The sequence below is a fragment of the Chlorocebus sabaeus genome, chromosome 23 (genome assembly GCF_047675955.1).
Source record: "Chlorocebus sabaeus isolate Y175 chromosome 23, mChlSab1.0.hap1, whole genome shotgun sequence".
In the NCBI taxonomy this organism is placed as follows: Eukaryota; Metazoa; Chordata; class Mammalia; order Primates; family Cercopithecidae; genus Chlorocebus; species Chlorocebus sabaeus.
In genome coordinates, this window is record NC_132926.1 from 9,778,730 (window position 1) to 9,800,846 (window position 22,117).

The window sequence follows — 22,117 nt, forward strand, 5'->3', positions numbered from 1 at the left end:
CCTCCTGGGTTCAAGCGATTCTCCTGCCTCAGCCTCCTGAGTAGCTGGGACTATAGGCGCCCGCCACCACGCCCGGCTAATTTTTGTATTTTTAGTAGAGACAGGGTTTCACCATATTGGCCAGGCTGGTTTTGAACTCCTGACCTTGTGATCCACCCACCTTAGCCTCCTGAAGTGCTGGGATTATAGGCGTGAGCCACTGCACCTGGTCAATCCCATGGCTTTTTAAATGTTTTCTTTTTTTTTTTTTTTTTGAGACGGAGTCTGGCTCTGTCGCCCAGGCTGGAGTGCAGTGGCCGGATCTCAGCTCACTGCAAGCTCCGCCTCCCGGGTTTACGCCATTCTCCTGCCTCAGCCTCCCAAGTAGCTGGGACTACAGGCGCCGCCACCACGCCCGGCTAGTTTTTTGTATTTTTTTAGTAGAGACGGGGTTTCACCGTGTTAGCCAGGATGGTCTCGATCTCCTGACCTCGTGATCCGCCCGTCTCGGCCTCCCAAAGTGCTGGGATTACAGGCTTGAGCCACCGCGCCCGGCCTTAAATGTTTTCTTGAGTCAGGGTCTTGCTCTGTCTCCCAGGCTGAGTACAGTGGCATGATCACAGCTCACTGCAGCCTCAAACTCCTGGGCTCAAGTGATTCTCCCACCTCAGCCTCCCAAGTAGCTAGGACTACAGGTGTGTGCCACCACACCTGGCTAATTATTATTATTATTATTATTTTGTAGAGTCAGGGTTGCTGGGGCTGGTCTTGAACTCCTGGGCTCAAGCAATCCACCCACCTCAGCTTCCCAAAGTGCTGGGATTACAGGCATAAGCCACCATGCCCAGCCCAACCTCCACGGTTAATCACAGGCTGCTCCAGCCCCGCCAAGACTAGAGGGCAGTGTCTTTCCAGGAGTTAGTCAAGGAAACAGTGCCCAGACTCGAAATGCATGGCAGAGATTTGGAGGGTGGGTGATGAGTGTCTGCCCCTGGTTAGGGAGGGGGAACTCTGCTCTGGCTGTGAGGGTCACCACTGCCCAGCCTTGGCAAGTCTTTCTGGAAGGCAGGTCAACATAAGAACTGCTACCTGAGTGGCTGGGAGGTTTTCTTCATGGGCTCTGGATGAAAGCCTGGGCTTTGCTACTGATTTGTCTGAAAGCCTTGAGCAAGTCACTGTACCTCCCAGAGCTGCAGTTTTGTCATCTGTAAATGGCACGTGACCTTAGACCCCTGTCTCAGGCTGCTGGCAGGGGCAATGAGAGCATAGAAAAATCCCAGCAGAAGTGCTGGCACATAGTAGATGTTGAATAAACAACATTCCCTTCCCTTCCCCATGGGAAATAACATGTCCAACCGCTGGGTAAGCCCTGCCCTCTCACCTCCATCTCTTTCTTGCTTTTTATTTCTACATCACAGTTTGAGAGGTGGTGAAAAAGAGCACAGGCTTGGAGTCAGACTTGGGTTTAAATTCTGGTTTTGCTTATTTATTAGCTGTGTGATCTTGAGGTCCATACTTAACTTCTTTTTCCCCCCCAGCCCCCAACAACCTAGAGAAGTAGGAAAAGTCATCTCTACACTGCAAGGTTGTTGTGAGGATGGCACAGAGCAAACCCATCAGACACACAGTGTGTGGCATGTAGTAGGTGCTCATTAAACACTTCATCTCCTCCTCTAACCACCTTATTTAGTTCCTTTGACTAGGAAAGGTTTGTTCCTGGGTCAGAGATGCCTACCTGTGGCAGCTGGGAAAATACGTTCCGAAACATTTCTCCCGTGGAGGGCTCATAACCTTGGCCAGCAGAGGCCTCTTGAAAACCTTGGAGTCGCTTCCACTTGGTGTCCAAGGACAGAGGCCTATTTTTAAGCCATCCTAGCAGGTGTCCTAAATGCGCCTTGTGCCACCCCCTGAATGATCCTCACTCATCTCCCCAGCCTAGCCCTTCCTTTGATCTAAAAAGAGCCCAAGGAAATGGCAGTCACCGTCAGGAGGATGGCAGGAAGCAACAGCTCCCGATACTCTGGCCCCGAGACGCCGGCTTCCAGCCTGCCGGCGTTCCGCAGATGGCATGCTGGCTGAGGTTTTCGGCAGATTCCTCTCCATCAGGAAAGGGAATTGCCAAATGGGAGAATGGTCTATTCTGCCTCTTCCTTTGAACGTGAGGATTACACTGGAGTTTCACTGAGCCTCTGCTATGTACTGGGTACATGTCTTGGTTGATTGGGTTTAATCTTTAGGAAAACTCTCCAGAGTGAGCTTTACCACCTTGATTTCCCAGATGAGGAAACTGAGGGTCTGAGAGGACCAGGCTCATGCGCTTTCTTCCACCCCACCCCTTCTTCAAGGCAACTGCCATAACCTTTGTGTTGGCGGGGTGTGGGGAATGGTTCATGGACCATGTTAGAAGCAATAAAATGTATAGAGGCTTTCCCCCCAGAAACACACCCAGACACCATGCACAATCTGATATTCAACTTCAGGGGTTTCCTGGACCTGGACCTTCACAACATGTGTCCTTGGACTATAGATCTTGAGTGAGAAATCTCTGGTTCAAATGACATTTGCCCAAGTCCAAAATGTAAACCAGCGTTGTTGGCAGTAGGAAGCAACATGGCGCTCATGTGTGTTGGGGTGAGGAGGGCAGGCTGTGCCCTAGAGAGAAGAAAAGGCAAGGCTGGTAGTGAGCAAGGCTTCCTGCCATATCCAGAGGGGTCAAGATATCAGTCACCCTTGCCAACAAAGTTCCATTTTCCATTGATGGGTTTAAAAGTGGGCTGGAAAAAAACATAACCAGGCTGGGTACGGTGGCTCACGCCTGTAATCTTAGCACTTTGGAAGGCCGAGGTGAACAGATCACCTGAGGTCAGGAGTTCGAGACCAGCCTGGCCAACATGGTGAAACCCTGCCTCTGCTAAAAATACAAACATTAGCCAGGCGTAGTGGCGGGTACCTATAATCCCAGCTACTCGGGGGGCTGAGGCAGGAGAATCACTTGAACTCAGGAGGCGGAGGTTGCAGTGAGCTGAGATCATGCCACTGCACTCTAGCCTGGGTGACAGAGGGAGACTCCATCTCAAATAAATAAATAAATAAATAAATAAAAGAAAAGAAAAGAAAAGAAAAAACATAACCAACCCTTCCTCACCTCTGCCGAATGGGGCAGTGACAGGCACTCAGGAGACAGACACTAGCTTACTGGGACTTTGTTCCCTTTTTCAGAGGCCTGGTTGGCCAGCATCCCCAAGGGAAAAGGGCCAGCCCGCGCTGGAAACTGCCACTCTGCTCTCTTTGCTTTGCAAACAAAACCCCGTCAACAGCTGCAAGGACATCCCAGAGAGAGGCCAGAGGTCGTGATGCCGCTTGTGGGGAGAAAAGCCCACTCCCTCCAGGCCTAAGTGGCAGACCTCTCAGCTTGAGTGGGCTCTGATGCGAGAGTTCCCAGGGGGTGAGGTCATCCCGACGCCCCCTCAAAGCATGCTTAGCAGGGGCTGGGATTCCCAAGCTGACTCCGACCCTCTGCCGGGCCCCTTGACTGAGGTCTCTTCTTGATAAAGGGACCCAGGAAACTCCAACTTCAGAGGCACTGGCTCCCAGGGCTAGGGCCCCACTACAGTGAGAGGTGGGGGGAATGTGCCCTCATTCCTTCTCGAGTACATCACTTCCTCCTTCATCTGACATTTACAGAGCATCTGCTCTGGGCCAGGGCCCGCACTGGCTGCTGGGTACATGCACTGACAAGTCACATACTGTCCCTGCCCCCTCGAGCTGAGACCAGCCGCAAGGATGGACATAAGCAGACCCCATGGCTGCACAGGGTGGTGGCCAGGGAGGGCTGGGGCAGTGGCGACAGCTTCTCAGGGGAACTGAGAAGCTGCAGACTGAGGAAGCAGGGCTAGGAGGTTGATAAAGGATGGGGAAGTGTGTTTCAGGCAGAGGGAACAGCACCCGCAAAGGCCTGGAGATGAGAATCAGCTGAGAGCACTGGGGAACTGCAAGAAGTACGGGTCAGAAGGGAGAGGGGAGAGGAGTGGGAGTCAGGGGCAGTATCACAAAGGGTCTTAAAGGCCATGCAGGGAGGTTGAAGTCCTCCAGGAGGTTCTGGGGGCTGCTGAAGGGTTTGGATCAGGGAAGAAACCCCTGTGGATCCACCTCTCTGAAAAATGAGATTGAAACCCTGGGCCTTCCTTTCTTCCCTGCCAGTCAAAGTGACCCAGCATGGCAGGCGTGAGAAAACAGTCCAGGTTTTGAACCTCTCTTCCAACGGTTGACGCGGTCCTGCCCCTCAGCGCCTGCTTCTCCTCCTGGCAGCCCCTGGCAGCTGCCCAGTGATAAGCTGGCTGAGGTTGCCAGGCCTGCCGTTTCTCCTTCTCTTTGCCTTGAGGACAGCCACTCCCCCAGCCTGGGTGGTGCCCAGAAGCCTGACTGCTCCCAACTTCAGCCCCAGGAGAGCACCTGCAAGGCCTGAAAGGCAGCATTTTTGGAGCAATAGACCCATTGGCCCAAGTTCCCCTGGAGCAATGCTGTTCTTGCTCCTGGACTGAGGAAATGTTCTTTACAACCCCAACAGCTGGGCAAAATGCTTGCTGGCCCCAAGGTCTCTCACATCCTGACCTGCAAGAAGAAAGCTAGACTACGTACAAGTAGCTTAATCCACCTTCTGGCACAGAGGGTGAGCAATGCCCTGGCTTCGTCTCAGGCAGGAAGCTGTGGCTGGGGGTGGGGCAGGGATGGTGGTGGATGTCATCAATCAGCTTGTTTTGAGCTGCTCAAAGACCACAGTTTGGCGGAACTTGGGACAAACAATAAGCAAAGAATCTAAAAAAGGAAGAAAGTGACTGATTACAGCAGGGGGATGGAGCCCCAGGGATGAGTGTCCCTGAGGCCGGAAAAAGAATTGGGGGTAGGGCCTGATGGGAGAGGCAAACCTCCCAGGGGACAATGGCCCCCCACCCATAGGACCTTGCGGGAACCTCCTGACGGTGCTGGAGGAGGTGATGGCTACCAGACCCCAGGGAGGAGGGTGGCTCAGAGAGGTTGGGTGAGCTGCCCATGACCAGGAATTGTGGCACGGGTGTTTGAACTCATACCAGCCTGGCTCCCAAGGCTATGACAAAGACGCTGTGGCTCCTGCCGGCAAAGTGCAGAAGTCATCCCTGCAGGGGAGGAGGACAGCACAGTGCTTGACACAAGGTAGGTCAGCTAATGTCATCTTCCCAGCCATGCTCGCCTCTGAGGCCCCCCAGGGAGTGACTCTGATGCGTGTCTCGTCCTTCTCTGAAGATGCAGCCTTCTCTTCTCTCTCCCGCTCACCCACCACGCAGGGCTTCCCCCAGATGCCTGAAGGGCTCTTGAGAGCAGGTGAGCGTGGACTGGGGATGCCTGCAGGCAGCCCACATGGCCTTCTGTCCCTTCCCCAAGAGGTAAAGGGCTACGTGCTTGGAAGGCATGCTCTGCAGCCTGTAGGGTCTAGCCCTACGGGGCTTAGTGGGTGCTCTCCCCGTGTGCGGAGACGAGAGACTGTAATAAATAAAGACACAAGACAAAGATATAAAGAGAAAACAGCTGGGCCTGGGAGACCGGTAGTGGCCCCGAATGGCTGGGCGCGCTGATATTTATTGATTGCATACAAGACCAGGGGGCAGGGTAAGGAGGGTGAATCTTCTAAGTGATTGACAAGGTGAAGCAAGTCATGTGATCACTGGACAGGGGGCCCTTCCCTCTAGGGTAGCTGAAGCAGAGAGAGAAGGCAGCATACCTCAGTGTTTTCTTCTATGCACTTGTAAGAAAGATCAAAGACTTCAAGACTTTCACTATTCCTTCTACCACTCTCTACTACGAACTTCAAAGAGGAACCAGGAGTATGGGAGGAACATGAAAGTGGAAGAGGAGTGTGACCATTGAAGCACAGCACCACAGGGAGGGGTTTAGGCCTCCAGATGACTGCGGGCAGGCCTGGATAATATCCAGCCTTCCACAAGAAGCTGGTGGAGCAGAGTGTTCCCGGACTCCTCCAAGGAAAGGAGACTCCCTTTCGCGGTCTGCTAAGTAACGGGTGCCTTCCCAGGCACTGGTGTTACTGCTTGACCAAGGAGCCCTCAAGCGGCCCTTATGCGGGTGTGACAGAAGGCTCACCTCTCGCCTTCTAGGTCACTTCTCACAATGTCCCTTCAATATCTGACCCTATACCCGCCAGTTATTCATAGGTTATATTAGTAACGCAACAAAGAGTAATATTAAAAGTTAATGATTAATAATGTTTATAATGATTGATAATTTTCCATGATCATCTCTATATCTAATTTGTATTATGGCTATTCTTATTCTAACTAGTTTCTTTATTGTACTGAAACAGTTTGTGCCTTCAGTCTCTTGCCTCGGCACCTGGGTAATCCTCCGCCCACAGGAGCCCTGATTAGAATCTCCATCCCATGTGTCCTAAGTTCTGGTGATCTGACAGTCCTTGGTTCACTGGGCCTCTCTATAGCCCTATGAGCCCATTTCACAACAGGGACATTAGGCCCAGAGAAGGTAAAGGGCTGGCACAAGTTCATGAGGCAGATAAGCAGCAGGGTGAGGATTCGACTCAGGTCTGAATCCAAAGCCCATGCATGCCGTCGGTCATCGTGCAGAATTGCTTCCCCAGCCAAGCAGTCATCTGTCATGGGGATGTGAGGTGCTGACTCAAATAGTCTATAGCAGGATTATTTGGTTCTACCGCTCAGATCAATTTTGGGAGCACAGATCCCTTGCCTCCAAGGAAAAAAGGTAATGGCCACTTACAGAGTTCCCAGCTTGTGCTGGGTTTGGACTTCTCCTAGAATCTCCTATTTATTCCTCATCGCAGCCCCATTAGGGAGGGAGGGACTGTCATTATCCCCATCCTAAAGATGAGGACATGGCAGTTGTTAGATATGAGTTTTAAATTTCTTTTCAAAGAATTAATATGTCAGTATGTTCAATTCTTTGCCTTCTACTTTTAAACTTCCTCGTAAAGCAACCTTTTTAGATTATCTACTCCACCCTAACTCATTCCGATCACCTGCTCCCCTCTAACTCATTCTGATCACCTGCTCCACCCTAACTCGTTCAGATCACCTGCTACCTGCTCTGCCCTGACTCCCGCCAAAACACTCACCCCTTCATTCTCTTTAAATTAGCCCATCGGAATTAGTTTAACCTGCAAGGTCTAATCCTAGCCAATAGGGGAAAGACACAGCAGCAGAGGCCACATGCGTCAGCGATAAGAACCCCTTCCCCTTGTCCAAGTGTGCGCTCATCATGGCTCCATCTGTAAGGGCATATCCTTCTATGAAGTAACTTGCCTTGCTGAGAATTAAAAAGAAAATTTTATATTTGAGTGCTATTCCTTTTGTGGCACCAAAACCTTATATACAACAATTTGGGGGCTCACCCGTGATTACATTCCCCTCCAGGGGTGGTCTCTGGTTCTCGTGAGGAGGTGCACCCCGTCCTATTGTGGCAGCCTCAAGGGTGAGAAATCAAGACCCACCCAGTGTGAGGAATAACCCGAGCTCTCAGTAGGTGGAAAAAAAAAAAAAAAAAAGCCAAAAACCTGGCCAGCAACCTAGCTTAAAGGATCCTCACATACTGCAGCGATGACTCTGTGCATAGACCAAGGAAGGAGAAGCCGTGGAAGCTGGTAAAGTACTTCCTTGGTGGTCACATTCTAGAGGGCGAAATGTGTGTGTGCGTGAGTGATCACCAACCACGTTGCTTGTGGTGTCATTTGTGTGGATGGTGACAAGTCCTACTGCTGGACGGAGTGAGTGGGTCCTCTTTGCGGTTCCATAGCTACCTCATATGGCTTGGGGCGGATCCTGCCATAGGATTTATACCAGCACACCAACACAAAGAGGAGCTTAATTCTCCCTTGGGGAGCAGCCAGAGAGGACAGCACGAGTGGGAAGTGTGCAAAGGACCTTCAGAGGGGGAAAGAGGGGAAACAGGTCAACCTTCCAGGACAAGCAAGGCAAGACACCCCCTGGTTTGAGGGGCTGAGCCTTCTGGGACAGGCAAGATGAGACATCCCTGGTTTGAGGTGTTGAGCCTTCTGCTAATTTCAAGGGCTGAACGTCACACAAACCCCCACATTCTTCTTCGGGGAAGAAAGAGTAGCTCCACTCCTGCTGGTCCCTCCCCTAGGTGAAGAGGGAGAGGGGAGAACAGCAGCCTAAGCGGCTGGCAGAGGCAAGGAAAGACCAGCAGAGAGGAGAGGGAAAGAGAGAGAGGAAGAGACCGACAAAAAGGGAGTCAGAGAGACACAGTCAAGAGAAAGGGAGAGATATACAAGTAGTCAAGAAGAAAATAATGTAGCCTAGTCCTTTAAAAGCCAAGGTACATTTAGAACCTATAATTGATAATTAAAGGTCTTCTCCGTGTAACACTCCAATACCACTTTGTTGTTGACGTAAACAAGAGCGTAGCCCAAAAGCACTGAGGCCACTGACAACCCCATAGCCTTCTATCAAAAATCCTTACCCCAGTACCCTGCGGATGGCCCAGATACATCCAATCTGTAGTGGCAACAGCTTTGCTAACAGAAAAAAGTAGAAAAATAACTTTTAGAGGAAACCTCATTGTGAGTACACCTCACCAGTTCAGAACTATCCTAAGTCAAAAAAAAAAAAAAAAAATAGTTTACTAACTCAAAAATCTTACAGTATGGGGCTATTCTGTTAGATGATTTAACATTAACCACTGATAATTCCCTTAACCCAGCAGGTTTCCTAACAGGGGATCTAAATCTTAATTACCATACAAAGTCTGACCAGACCTAGGAGGAGCTCCCTTCAGGACTGGACATAGATGGTTCCTCCCAGGTGATGAGGGAAAAAGACACAATAGGTATTCAGTAATTGATAAGGAAACTGTTGTAAAAGCAGAATTAGGAAAATTGCCTGATAATTGGTCTGCTCAAAGTGTGAGCTGTTTCCACTCAGCCAAGTCTTCAAGTACTTACAGAACCAGGAAGGAACCTTCTATACCAATTCTAAGTTAATTTGGACTAAACGAGGTCTTATTAACAGCAAAGGATAGTTGAAATCCCAAACTTATACAGTTTTCAACAAAAGTAAAGTTTGCCAAAAGTCGACAGTGCAACATGTATTATCCTAACTTCTAATCTTATGGCTTTAGGTAGTCTAGTCCACAGACATGAAGGAAGTTCGCTTTGGAAAAGAATGGTTATCATCTTTAGGAAGAAAAAAAAAAAAAGTCGGGGAGAATTTATATAAAAAGAATGTTATATGGTAAATTCTTGTCCTAAAATAACTGGTTGTTTAAAGAAAGAGATGTTTGCAATAAGTCAGAAAGTTGAGGCATGTTGAAGAATTATCTGTGAAAGTCGTGAAAGAAAAAGTGTATTATAAAAAGGAATTTATGCAAGAAATGTTGTATAATTTAAAAGTAATTAAGCCTCCTGAATGTAAAACTATTGAAAAAAGTTTATGTGCAAGGTGTATAAGGAAAGTAAAATAGACTTTTAGTAAAAGGATTATAAAGAGGCCTAAGAATGGATTTTTACCTACATTAAAAGGTTAAAAATTTTTTTTATTTCGAAGGTTTAAGCAAGTTTTAAAATGTTAATTGTAAAGGAAATTCTGTGTGTAAACATACTGGCTAAAGTTAAAAGGGTATCCAGTTTTTCTGTGAACTGGACATTAAAATAACACAATAGGTTTTTCTTAAAGCATGAACCTGCTCTTTAACAAGAATTATATAAAATAACACAATAGGTTTTTCTTAAAGCATGAACCTGCTCTTTAACAAGAATTATAAAAGGTTAAGAGTCTATAAAAAATCTTACCTCATGGTCAGACATTAAAAATTAAATATGTCTACAAAGTTTTATTAAAACTAAGTTTAACATTGATACACTAATATAAAGATGAAATTTAGCTTATCTGGTATAAAAATCATAGGAAGCATTGTCAAATATAAAATGGTGTTTGGATTTCTTAAGTATAAAAACTAATAAAAATAGGTGCTGAAGGAAATTTCTCAGAAGGCACCAGGCACTATAAAGTCCACTGCTGATGTCTCCAAATTTAAAACAAAAGGTCAATTTCTTAGAAATGATATACTTGGTTTATCTCCCACTCTCCTTTCCCTCAAAACTAAGTCTTTTAGCACATGTACCACCCCTAGAATTTCCGGTAAACCGGCACCAACCTGAAGATCACGTTCTCATCAAAGGGTGGAAAGAAGGAAAATTCAAGCCAGCCTGGGAAGGACCCTACCTTGTGCTGCTTGCCACCAAGACTGCTGTTCGTACAGTGAAAAAGGGATGGACTCATCACCCCTGAGTCAAGAAAGCACCACCCCCTCCAGAGTCGTGGACCATAGTCCCAGGAGAAAACCCTACCAAACTAAAGCTAAACTCTTTCATCTATCACTCTTTCTTCTTCCTCACTCTATTGCTGACCATCTAGTTATTAACATAACCGAGTCAATTTTGCCTCAAACTATTGCATTTAATGCTTGCCTTGTTATACCCTGCGGGGACTTGCCAAGTCAAAGACAGCTCTCTACTTCAGAAAAGTGCCTCTGTCCCTCCTGACTTTCTTCAGACTGGGCATTAGTAAATTGAGACCATTTAATCTGGGAAGGTTTCGATAAAGACGCCAGTGTCAACCAGGAGTCTTGCCACCTGATGTAGAGCTTTTATGCCACAGTTGGTCCAATGTTCTGTGGACCACTAAAGAACAAGGATGGACTGCCCCAACCGGTTTTTGTAATTTCCTAAAAACCATACATTCATTTTACTAGAGGACCATATAAGTTAAAGACTTAAACTTTGGCAATTAAGACAGAATACCAAGATGCAAATGCCTGGTTGGAATGGATCAAATATTCTATCCGCGCGTTAAACAAAAGCAATTGTTATGCTTGTGTACATGGCAGGCCAGAGGCCCAAATTGTCCCCTTTCCACTAAGGTGGTCCTCCAGTCGACCAGGCATGGACTGCATGGTAGCTCTTTTCCAGGATTCTACAGCCTGGAGTAATAAGTCGTGCCAAGCTCTTTCTGCTATATCCCAAAGTTCGGAACCCTGCAGGTCAGCCCCCGAGGGCCATCCAGCTTCCGTCTCCCAGTAAGTTCACTTGGTGTCTCTCATGACAGGGAGGAAACTTAGCCTTCCTTGGAGACCTGAAGGGATGCAGTGAGCTTAAGAACTTTCAAGAGCTTACCAATAAGTCAGCCCTTCTTGTTCCTCCCTGAGTGGATGTGTGGTGGTGGTGTGGTGGACCTTTACTGGACACTCTGCCGAATCACTGGAGTGGCACTTGTGCTTTAGTCCAATTGGCTATCCCTTTCACCCTGGTATTTCATCAACCAGTGGGAGGAAAAATAAGACATAAAGCAAGAGAAGCCCTTATGGGTCTTTTGACACATCTATTTAAAAGCAACTGGAGTCCCACAGGAAATACCAGATCAATTTAAAGCCTGAAATCAAATAGCTACAGGATTTGAGTCAATATTTTGGTAGGTGACAGTTAATAAAAATGTAGATTGGATAAACTACATATATTACAACCAACAGCGATTTATTAACTACACTAGAGATGCTGTTAAAGGAATAGCTGAACAATCAGGGACTACTAGCCAGATGGCTTAGGAAAATAGGATAGCCTTAGACATGATATTAGCAGAAAGAGGAATAGTCTGCGTCATGATTAGAACTCAATGTTGCACCTTCATCCCAAATAACACCGCCCCGATGGAAGTATAACAAAGGCATTGCAAGGTCTGACTGCTCTATCCAATGAGTTAGGTAAATGACCTCTTTATAGGATAGCTAAAAAAGTAATTCGGTAAATGGAAAGGAATAATACCCTCAATGCTTATTTCCCTCACAGCCATAATAGGTGTACTTATTTTTGTCAGGTGCTATGTCATACCATGCATCCGTAAGTTGATACAGAGGCTCATAAAAACGGCACTTACGAAAACCTCACTTAACTATCCTCCACCTTATCCAGAGAAGCTGCTGCTTTTGGAAAATCAAGCAAAACAACTAAGCCAAGACATGTTAAAAAAAAAATAGTTTGAAAAGAAAGCTGTAAGGAAATACAAGGGGAGGGGTTGTTAGATATGAGTTCTAAATTTCTTTTCAAATAATTAATATGTCAGTATATTCAATTCTTTGCCTTCTACTTTTAAACTTCCTCGTAAAGCAAACTTTTTCGATCACCTGCTCCACCCTGACTCATTCCGATCACCTGCTACCTGCTCTGCCCTGACTCCCGCCAAAGCACTCACCCCTTCATTCTCTTTAAATTCGCCAATCGGAATTAGTTTAACCTGCAAGGTCTAATCCTAGCCAATAGCGGAAAGACACAGCAGCAGAGGCCAGGTGCGTCAGGGATACGAACCCCTTCCCCTTGTCCAAGTGTGCGCTCATCATGGCTCCATCTGTAAGGGCATATCCTTCTATGAAGTAACTTGCCTTGCTGAGAATTAAAAAGAAAATTTTATATTTGAGTGCTATTCCTTTTGCGGCACTGAAACTTTATATGTAACAGCTCAGGGAGGATCAGACCTACCCACGATCATACAGCTTAGAGACAGTGGAACTGAGATTCAAACTTGGGACTGCCTCCAAACCAACGCCCTTTCTACCACCTTTCTTGAGATTCCAGCCAAAGACCCCATTTGTAATCACCTGGTGACCTTGTGCCAGGTTCTGGTCCTCAGGATCCCCATATGCCACATGGGAGCTGGAATGGGGATGTGGAGTACCCTCTGGTCCTGGGAACAGAGCCCCTGAGTGACCTATCTGCAGGGCTGAAGTTCTTGCAGAAACATGGAAATTCCACTCTACCATCTCCCGCTCTTGAATGGCCCAAACTTTAAGGGAAGTGAAGCTTTTCTGAGACGTGGAGATCTGCTTGTTTGGACTGGAAAGTTACCAGGCAGACCTGGCCATGGAGACACGAGTACAGTGCTGACCCATCTCATAAATCCATCATCCTTGTAGCAGAAGGAAAGAAAGCACATGCCTGAGGGATGCAATTGTGATATAAACAATGTGTAATGTTGAGGTTGTAAACAAAGTGCACTGTTTAATAGCTGTGGGCATTCTGCCAAGTGCCAATACTGCCCAAGACACCTCCACCCCACCAATTTCCCCAAATGGCTTATTCATTAAAGAACTTTCCCCTCTGCCTAGAAGTGAGGCAAGAGGCCAGCTCTGGGTGGCCCTGAGTCCTGGTAATAAGAAAGTGAACAAAGAAGGGATGAGTGGGCTGGGTCTGTGGTCCTGGGATGGCTGTCCCAAACTCTGCTCAGAAACACCTGCCGCTGTCTAAAAGTTCTGAGGCTGGGTGGACGCAGGGAGGTATGAGAACCGAGCTGAGGCAGGTGGCATCACTGTCCTGTGCCTTATATGTCCTGATCTATAAAGTGGTGCTAAACCCTCCACCATACAGAACTGAAAGGGGGACTGTCTAAGTGAGATGTGAAGGGTGCCAGGCAGGAGTGGTGGCTCACACCTGTAATCCCAGCACTTCAGGAGGCCGAGGCGGGTGGATCACCTGAGGTCAGGAGTTCGAGGCCAGCCTGACCAACATGGTGAAACCCCATCTCTATAAAAAATACAAAATTTAGCCGGGTGTGGTGGTGGGTGCCTGCAGTCTCAGCTACTCGGGAGGCTGAGGCAGAAGAATTGCTTGAACCCGGTAGGCAAAGGTTGCAGTGAGCCAAAGTTGCGCTACTGCACTCCAGCCTGGGCAACAGAGCAAGACTGTCTCAAAAAAAAAAAAAAAAGAAAAAAAAAGGTGAAGGGTTCTGCAGGAGTTCAGCAGATGGGCACTGGAAGGCATTGCCCGGAAGACCCCAGGGTCAAAAGGCATCTTCGTGGACAATTTATCTGAAATGCATTGGATACTCCAGGGCTTTTGCAAGAACCATGTCAAGTCCCAGCTGGGCTAATTACCTGTGTACTCCAGTGACAGGCATGCTCTCCCCGCTTTCCAGTTCCAGACAGTTCCCACAGTTAGACAGTTCCTCCTCTGGCTGAACCGGAATCTGCTCTCCTGTGATGTCTACACACTGGTCATGTCTGCATTGGGTCCACTGTGCCCTTCCCCTTCAGGTCTGCAGCTCTCAGGTCACCATGGCCCTCCCAGACTATGCTGCTGGAGAGTCTTTTCTTCCCCGGGGATGGCATGGCCTTTGCTGCCCAGAAAGCCCTCAGGGCATCAGCTCTCCCCTGACCTGCCTTGGCAGGGAATCGGAGATCCGCACACCAGACCTTGGGGACTACCTGCTGGGAATCTCCACGGTGAACCCACAGGCTGCCTGGAGAGGGCCCCCACCCATGCCTAGAGGTACAATGTGAGACAAAACTAAAAGAACTAGGTGAGCGATTAAAAATGAACCTGCCAAGATTTCTAAATGCTTACAGATTTCTGCCAAATACGATGAGGGCTTCCAGTGCAAATGGGAAATGGCCCCTATGGGAACCCTCCACCCTGACCCAACACTCCCGTCCACACTGACGTTCCTTCCCTGTAGCTGGAATCACGTGGGACTGCTTGAGCTGTGCTCCTTGGGAAAGTTACCTTCCCTCTCTGTGCCTATGTTCTCCCAAGAGTTGGGGCAATAATAATAGGAGCCATCTTACAGGGCTTGTCCTGATAGGCATGGATGTGCCTGCTGAGAACACTGTCTGGCACAGACGGGCTACGTGATACAAGTTAGTGGTTATTCTTTTGTGTCTGTCTCCCTTGAGAGCACCCAATCCTAAGCTCAGTGTGGAGCAGCGGCTCATCTCCCAGTGAATACATAATCCTAGCAGGTGCTACGTGTGAGCACTTAGTATCTGCTGGACACTTGGCATGCCTGAGAGGTAACATCATTCTCCCCTTTCCGTAGAAGAGGAAACCGAGGCTTAGAGAGGTTAAGTCACTTGTCTGGCTAAAAAGGGGCGAGGCCCAGACTCAGACCCGAGAAGGAAGGACCCCAGCCCGTGCAGTTACTCTGCTGCTGCTGGGGGCACAGCATGGGGACAGGATGCTTCTCACCTGCAGGACAGATGCAGGCCTGGATGACAGAGGGCTCTCACCCTCACCTGGGCCCTTGCTCACTGACTGCTGGGGGCTGCCTGGAGGTCCGGGGTGGGGGAAGGGCCTGCGAGTACCCTGGGCCCAGGGAAGGTATTGGGAGCACTGTGATGCTTGCCACTGGGGGCTGGGGGTGGCAGCATGGGCCAGTTTTTACCAGGCAGATGAGTCAGGAGCCTGAGTCCTAGTTGGGCAGGAAGAAGGAGCACAGAACTCAGCTCACCCCTTCTCCTCTCGGGCAAGATTTCCAGAGTCTGCAGGCCTGGGCTGAGGTGGGTGGGGGCGGGGGCTTTTCTAGGTGCAGCTTCATTTTGGCTGCTGGGGACAGAAGTAATTCATCTTCAGAGGGCAAAGGGGGTGCACCTGCAAGAAGGGTGGGGCTCAGGTGCTCAGGATGAGGACAAGGGGCAGCAGCAAGTCAGCAAGAGGAGCCCCAAGGGACCCCAGGGTGCAGTGCCCCATGGGATGGGGGGAAGGGGTGTGGAGCCCAGCATGCCTGTGATCCAATTCGCTCTGCCACTTTCTGGCCACCTGGGCTGGGCAGGTCTCACTACCCCTCTGAGCCTCAGTTTCCCCTTCTGTGACATGAGAAGACTGCCTCGCAAGGCTCTCATGATGGTTTCAATGGGATGGAATAAACGGCCCAGTGCGGGGCAGGTGTGCACGAGCTTGGGCCACCCCACAACGCCGCCCAGGTGAGCGTGTGCTACCTGCCAGGCTGCGACCTGGCGCCCTCCCTCTTCCCTTTCTGCTTTAAGCTCTAACCACACACCTGGCTTCTGGGCTTCTATTTTAAGCCCTCAGAGAGCACCATAAGTACAGAAAGCCCTTTGGTCCAAAAGAGAGGCAGAGCTGACTCTTCTCCATGAGGGAGATTAAACAGCCTGTTCTGAGCGGCCCTTGAGGTCCAGCCCAGGGAAAATGCTACGCCCCTGCTGGCAAACACAGCACATTATCCCGGTTGGGAGTGTGCCAGCTGAGAAACCCAAGCCTCCTGACTGCAGCCTGGCCTATAAGCCTCCACCTACACCCCCTCCTCTGCCCGGCCCTGCCTCCAGCCCTTCCCACTGCTGTGACCTCACATCCCATCCCCATTTGCACTAGAGTCCTCAGAACTCCACAGCTCCCCCCACCGGTGCTGCTCCCCCTCCCTCAGGCCTTTGCACATGGTGCCCTGAACAGCCTTTCTCACTCCCTTCTCCTAGCTGATGTCTCTTCTTTCTGGTGTCAGCTAGACAGAGTGCACCTCCTCCCGGAAGCCTCCCCTGCATCATCTTCTGGGCTCTCAACTCCCTGAGCTCCCCCAACACCATGTACTTTAACTGCTGTGTCCTTGTTGGTCTCTCCTGCTAGAACTTGAGTCCCTAAACCCAGGCTGTGTTCCCCTGCCTAGCATGGAGCCTGGCCTAGAGGTTTGGTGAACACAGGAGAACGGTAAATGCAAGCCACCAGGTAGATCCTTCTTAGCAGAAATCAGGTGTTCAGGAAAGAGCCCAAGGAAGCCTTGGGAACTGCTGTCAGTAGACAGGAAAGGGGTGCCTCCCCATCTTCAGCCCCTTGGTTTGAGGCTTGTGGTCACCTGGGGCAGGGTTTTCAAGGCAAGGAGTGAAAGGCACCTGTCAGCCACCCCCTGGAGTCCAGGGACTCCAGGAGCAGGCCCGAGGCCTCTCTTCCCAGAACCACGATGGCTACCATCCTGGGCATGTGTTGAACACTCACTTTCTCTATTCCACATAATTCCCACCCCCACCAACCATGAAGGAGCTACCCCTAGTCTCCCTGTGAGGAAACTGAGGCACAGAGAGGTCATGCCATTGGGAATTGGCTGAGCTGAAATTTGAACTCAGGCAGCTTGACTGTAAGATGTGAGTCTAACACCATAACACCAGCCTTGCACTGCTGTAGGCCAGGGGCCTTCCAGCTCCCAACAGCTCCCGCTGTGACCCAGGGAAAGAAATGCATTTTACATAGCAACACACAAAACACACACATACATCTCACACACACCCGCATGCGCAACTGAAAAGTTTATGAAGCAAAAATACTCTCACTACATAAATACACAAGATTTTTTAAATTCTATGTCATTAAAGATTTTTTTACAGCTGGTCACAACCCACGGTGGAGAGACCACATGGTCTGGTGGCCAGGCCTTGCTTGGAGTGCTGGGTGCTGACTGTCCCTCTCTGAGTCACAGGGTAGCAGTACCTTGTGCTCTTTAGTGATGTAACCAACTGGGTGTCCCGTTCTGTTAGAGCACGTTGGCCCCTTCCACTAGGGCCAGCTCATGAGGGTAGCAAGTGATTCTGATTCTACAGAATCACTGATAGAGGTGGTTCTTAATGACCTGGTAGAAGGGAGCAAGATGGGACAAGACAAGCAAGGTAAAGCCCAACTGAACGTGAAGTGGTGACTGGGGAAGGAGGAGGAGAGGTGGAAAGAGAAAAGGCAATATCACTCCGTGGGCCATCCATGCAGTATTGCGGTGGCTGGAAGGAGGGTGACAAGGGTCGCTGTCCTCCCAAGAGCTGAGAAAGTCCAGATCCAGGGAAAACAGTGGCTGCCAGGCCCTAGGAGCAACACCACCCATGGCTCAGATAGGAAGGCAGGGAGCAGCAGATGTGTCCCGGGTAGGCTCAGCATCCACATGGCCCCTTATCTGGGCCAAAAAGAGAAAGGGGCTCTGCAAGTGAGAATGTCAGAGTGTCTGGGGTAGGCGAGTGCTTCTTTGTCTGGATGCAGCACTTGCAGACTGTCCACATAAGTTAGGGGAGGCTGCTTCTCCCCTTACTCTGTGTCCTTGACCTCTCTGAGCCTCCACTTGCTGCCCTGTAAAATGGGGATAAATATAGTTCCTCTAAAGGGTTGTAATGAGGATTTCAAATAGATACTATGGGTAAAGCCCTTGACCAAGGGCTTGGTATAGAGCGGGATCAACACACTTTCCTCACTCCAAAGTTCCGGAATGCCCGATTATTGAGCTAATACGAAAAAGCTGTTGGTTTGGTCAAGGGTGGGCCAACTTAATGATTAAAGCCAACCTGCAGTTTGAATTTAGTGTATTCTCCAATCAGAGCTGCGGGCGAGCCCCAGAGGCCAGAGGGAAGGGATTGGAATATGCTGTTAGGAGAAGAAGGGGATGAGTTCCTCCCTCCACCTCCCCTCACTCTCATCCTGGAATGGTGCCCTCCCCTATCCCTACCTGCTTACGCTTTTTTTCTCCCTTCAAAAACCCAGATGAAGGCTAACGGATTCGAGAGAGAAGGACTACACGGCATTAGGAGTCAGACAGGTCTCAGTCTTCTAAGCCCAGCTTTGCCGCTGTTTAACTGTATGCAAAGTGTCTTAATCTCTTTAAAATGGAGGAGAATGGCACCTTACTTTGCAGGGCTGAGTTGCAACTGGAAAGAGAATGTAGAGCACACAGTAGGAGCTTAGTAGATATGAGGTCCTATGCTGCACAGTTCTGTTTAAAGGGCATTTCTCGGATTATGCTGATGCACTTTGCAAGAGCTGCTAAGAGGTTTCCGCAATCGATCATAAAGAATCTTCCCTTTCTTTGGCATTTCCTTATTGTGTTGTGTAGTATGCCACGTGCATGGTGGGGAACCCAATAAATGTTATCTAAATCACGAGCTGGGAGGCCACAGCATGTCAGAATAAGAATGCAGGACTTTGGAGCCAAGTTAACCTAGATTTCAATCCCTGTTCTGCGAACTAGATGAACTGTGTGAGCTGGGACAAGCCACTTTACCTCTCTGAGCCTTGGCTTCTCAACTGTAATATGGAGATGATAATGCCTACACTCCAGGGATGTCAGAAGAATTAAATTCATCCATTCATCCCATCCAACGCATACTTACTGAACATTTACTCTGCACTAGCCACTGCTCCAGGTGCTAAACGTATAGCAGTGAATAAAATGGACAAAATCTCCCTGGGGAGACATAAGAAACTGCTAACTACACATACAGCGTGTCGCATAGTGACACATGCTAAGGAGAAACTTAAAGCTGGGTCAAAGGAGTGAGTGGGGTTGGGGCAACAGCAGGCCCCTCATTCAAGCAGAGACCCCAAGGAAGCCTGGTGGGAGCCATGGGGAGGAGGGGAGAACAATGTGCCGGGGAGAGGGATCAGGAAGTGCAGAAGCCTTGAGGAGAAGCATGCTTGGCGTGTAAATGAAGCCACATATGCAGGAAGCCTGGCATGGAATCCAGGTGCTCAGCAAATGCCAGCTCTCTATTTCAAGTCCCGCAGAAAGAACCCCACGCATGTGTCCTTTTCCTGAGAACGAAAGCACAAGGATTCTACAGGGCAAGACTGTGCCAAGTGTTCCTTCAGCCTAAGATTCAGGCAACATTTGAGCTCCAGCACCAGTTTTTGAGCCCTTGCCAGGCACTAGTCTCTGGGATAGGCAACCAGGGATACAAGATGATCAAGACAAGGGCTCTGTCCTCAGGGAACCCCAAAGAGTCACAGAGACAGGCAATGACAATACAGTCATTGCAATGATGAGCAGGAAGGGACTTCAGGTATCCAGGTAGCAGAGCAAAGGATGAGACTGTGGGTGGTCAGGGAGGGCTTCCTGGAGGAGGTAACGACAACTGGATTTTGAAAGGCCGACTAGACAAGAAAGGACAGTCCATGCGTGGGGACCGTCACATGCCAAGCACAGAGGTATAAAAAACAGCACAGGGTGTGAAAGAAACTCATTACTGGTAGGTCGGAAAACAATTAACGGCTCTTCATATTCTTGGCACCAGCCACCCGATGTGACTCAGGAATTCCAGTTCTGACCCCTTCCTCAAACTCAGTGCAAGCTTCAAGCCCCAGAGGAGAGTCTGACTTCCCCATACTTAGACACTGCAGTGGGTAACCAACCTTAACTGCAGGCTCCCAGCCTAGGGTGGCCCAGCCCACAGAAAGAGGGTTGAGAGGGATGGAGAATACATAAATCTCCAGCTATATTTAGCCTGCCTGGCGTGTGTCTGTCCCTTTACGCACCCCAAGGCTGACCCACAGGTGGCAGAATGGCTTTTTACTAGAATAGTATAAACATTTTTAAATTAAGAAACCAAGCAAACGGGCCTGTGCTGAGGTGCCTCATCCCAGGGTCTTTATGGCGAGAATATCTGCTGCCCTATTTGCCAACATCCCCAGATATCTCCTGACCCGCGGGTGGGTTCTCCCCCAACCTGGCAATAGCCCTGTCCACAGAAGGTAGAGGCCACCCTCCAGTAAGCAGACCTGTGTTCTAATTCCACCTCTGCCATTGACTAGCTGGTGACTCTGCTGATGACTTCAGCTCTCTGGGAACTTGAACGTTTGAGTGCAGTAGCTCAGAGGCTTGTAAAGTAGGAGTTGGCTCCTCTTCCTTAAGCTGACCCTGGGAATCCTGGGCTCAGCACTGTCCATTCCAACCCGCTCCAGGGGAAGTTATTCTTTAACTGCATGTAATGCCTAGAAGGGAGAGCTATATGGGAGTGTTATAGCAGAGATGGGGTGATATGTCCCTCTTCCAGAACCTCACACTCAATTAACCTCACAGCTGACTTGCTTCCCCACCGAGCCGAGCCTTTGTGCTTTAAACACACACACACTCCTCTCACCTTTTGCTCAAAGGATGCTACAAAGGCTCAGCCTTAAGACAAAATACTTCTAAAGACTTGGGCGTGTGAGGGGAGGGAGGGCAGACACAGGTCCCACTCCAGATTCTCCCACTACTAGCTGTGTAACCTTGGGTGAGTCATTTCACCTCTTCTGACACTCAATTTCTTTATTTGTAAAACTGGGATACACATCTTTATCGCGAAGCTTCTTTGCATACCGAGCTGGGGTATGCAAAGTGCTGGGCACTGAGCCTCCACGGGCGCGCGCGGGCGCGGGACCGCTGCTCTGTTCCCACAGTTACCATGTATTTTCCAGTAAGGCCTCCTCCTACCCCGTTACCCTGCTCCGGATCCCCTCACTCTTGTCCCAGAAATTCTGGGGCGATTTTAACTAGGGGGCGAAGCGATCTGCAGCAGCGACTCCGAGGGGGCGAAGGAGTCCCCAGTGGAGCGGACACCAGAGGGGGGCGCAACCGGGGTGCGCGTGGGAACGTGGCCAAAGCAAGGCAGCATGTGCCGCGGGGGCGCTGGGAGGCTGGAAACTGGGGTGCCCCTGCGAACACCCCTCACTCTCGGCAGCTGCAGTCTCGGCACCACGGGTGGCTTCTGGCCGTCGGAAGCCCTGGCGAGCCCGGCTCCAGTCACCCCCACCCAGGTCGCCTTGAGTTTGCTCATCAGCGCCCTCGGGCTGGAACAAAGGCGAGGGGGCGCGCGGCATCGCCCCAGCGGCCTTTTTTGCGCATCTGGCCAAAGCCGGGAGAATGAGGACTGGGGTCCCCAAGGTAACCAGGACGCGGCACCCGCCCTCCCGGAGTGCAAAGCCCAGCCGCGGGGCGCGCGCCGAGCTGGGGTCCGGGAGGTACCGGAGACTCCAGCCCGCTGCGCGCCGAGGGCTCCAAGGGGCGTGGGGTGGCTCTCCAGGAGTCACCCAGCGGGTCCCCCAGAGGAGAGAAGCCCGGCGCCCGCCTCCCAGGCAGGGCTCCCCGGCGTACCTGGCAGGGTCCGGTGCACCGTGTTGCCCATCGCTGCGTCGGGCGCGGCGTTGGCGGCGGCGGCGGCGCGCTCTGGGCGCGCGGAGGCTAATTACGCGGCGGGCCAGAGACCAGGACCGGGGTCGACGCTCCGGGGCATCGCCGCTGCACGGGCGAGCCGGCGGGCGGCAGCTGGGGCGGGAGCCGGGAAGGAGGCGGCGGCGGCGCCTGCGGGAGGAGGAGGCGGAGCCACCGGCCCGGGCGCGCCGGCTCCGCCCCCGCCTCCCACCGCCTGCAACAGTGCAGGGGCGGGGCCGCGGCCGCCGCATCTTTTGAAAGTTTGCACCAGGCGGCGGGAGAAGCACAGCCAAGCCTCCCGCCCTCGCCGCTCCCGCGCCCGGGCCGGGAAGGCGCGCAGGGCAGCTGGGTGTCCTCGGGTGCCAGGATCGGCAGTCTGCTGGCCTGTCACCCGT

The 22,117-nt window shown here is 50.5% G+C and overlaps 1 protein-coding gene across 2 annotated transcripts in view; it reads right to left on the reverse strand.

Moving 5' to 3' along the window:
• The window catches only part of NEURL1B (neuralized E3 ubiquitin protein ligase 1B), a 49,715-nt gene extending 27,861 nt beyond the window's left edge, over window positions 1-21,854 (reverse strand). For both annotated transcript variants that reach the window (XM_038010381.2, XM_008015303.3), the window contains exon 1: window positions 21,666-21,854. In XM_038010381.2, the coding sequence (XP_037866309.1) occupies window positions 21,666-21,696 (31 nt within the window). In that variant the 5' untranslated portion in view covers window positions 21,697-21,854. The remainder of the gene's footprint in view (window positions 1-21,665) is intronic.
• Window positions 21,855-22,117: the final 263 nt, after the last annotated feature.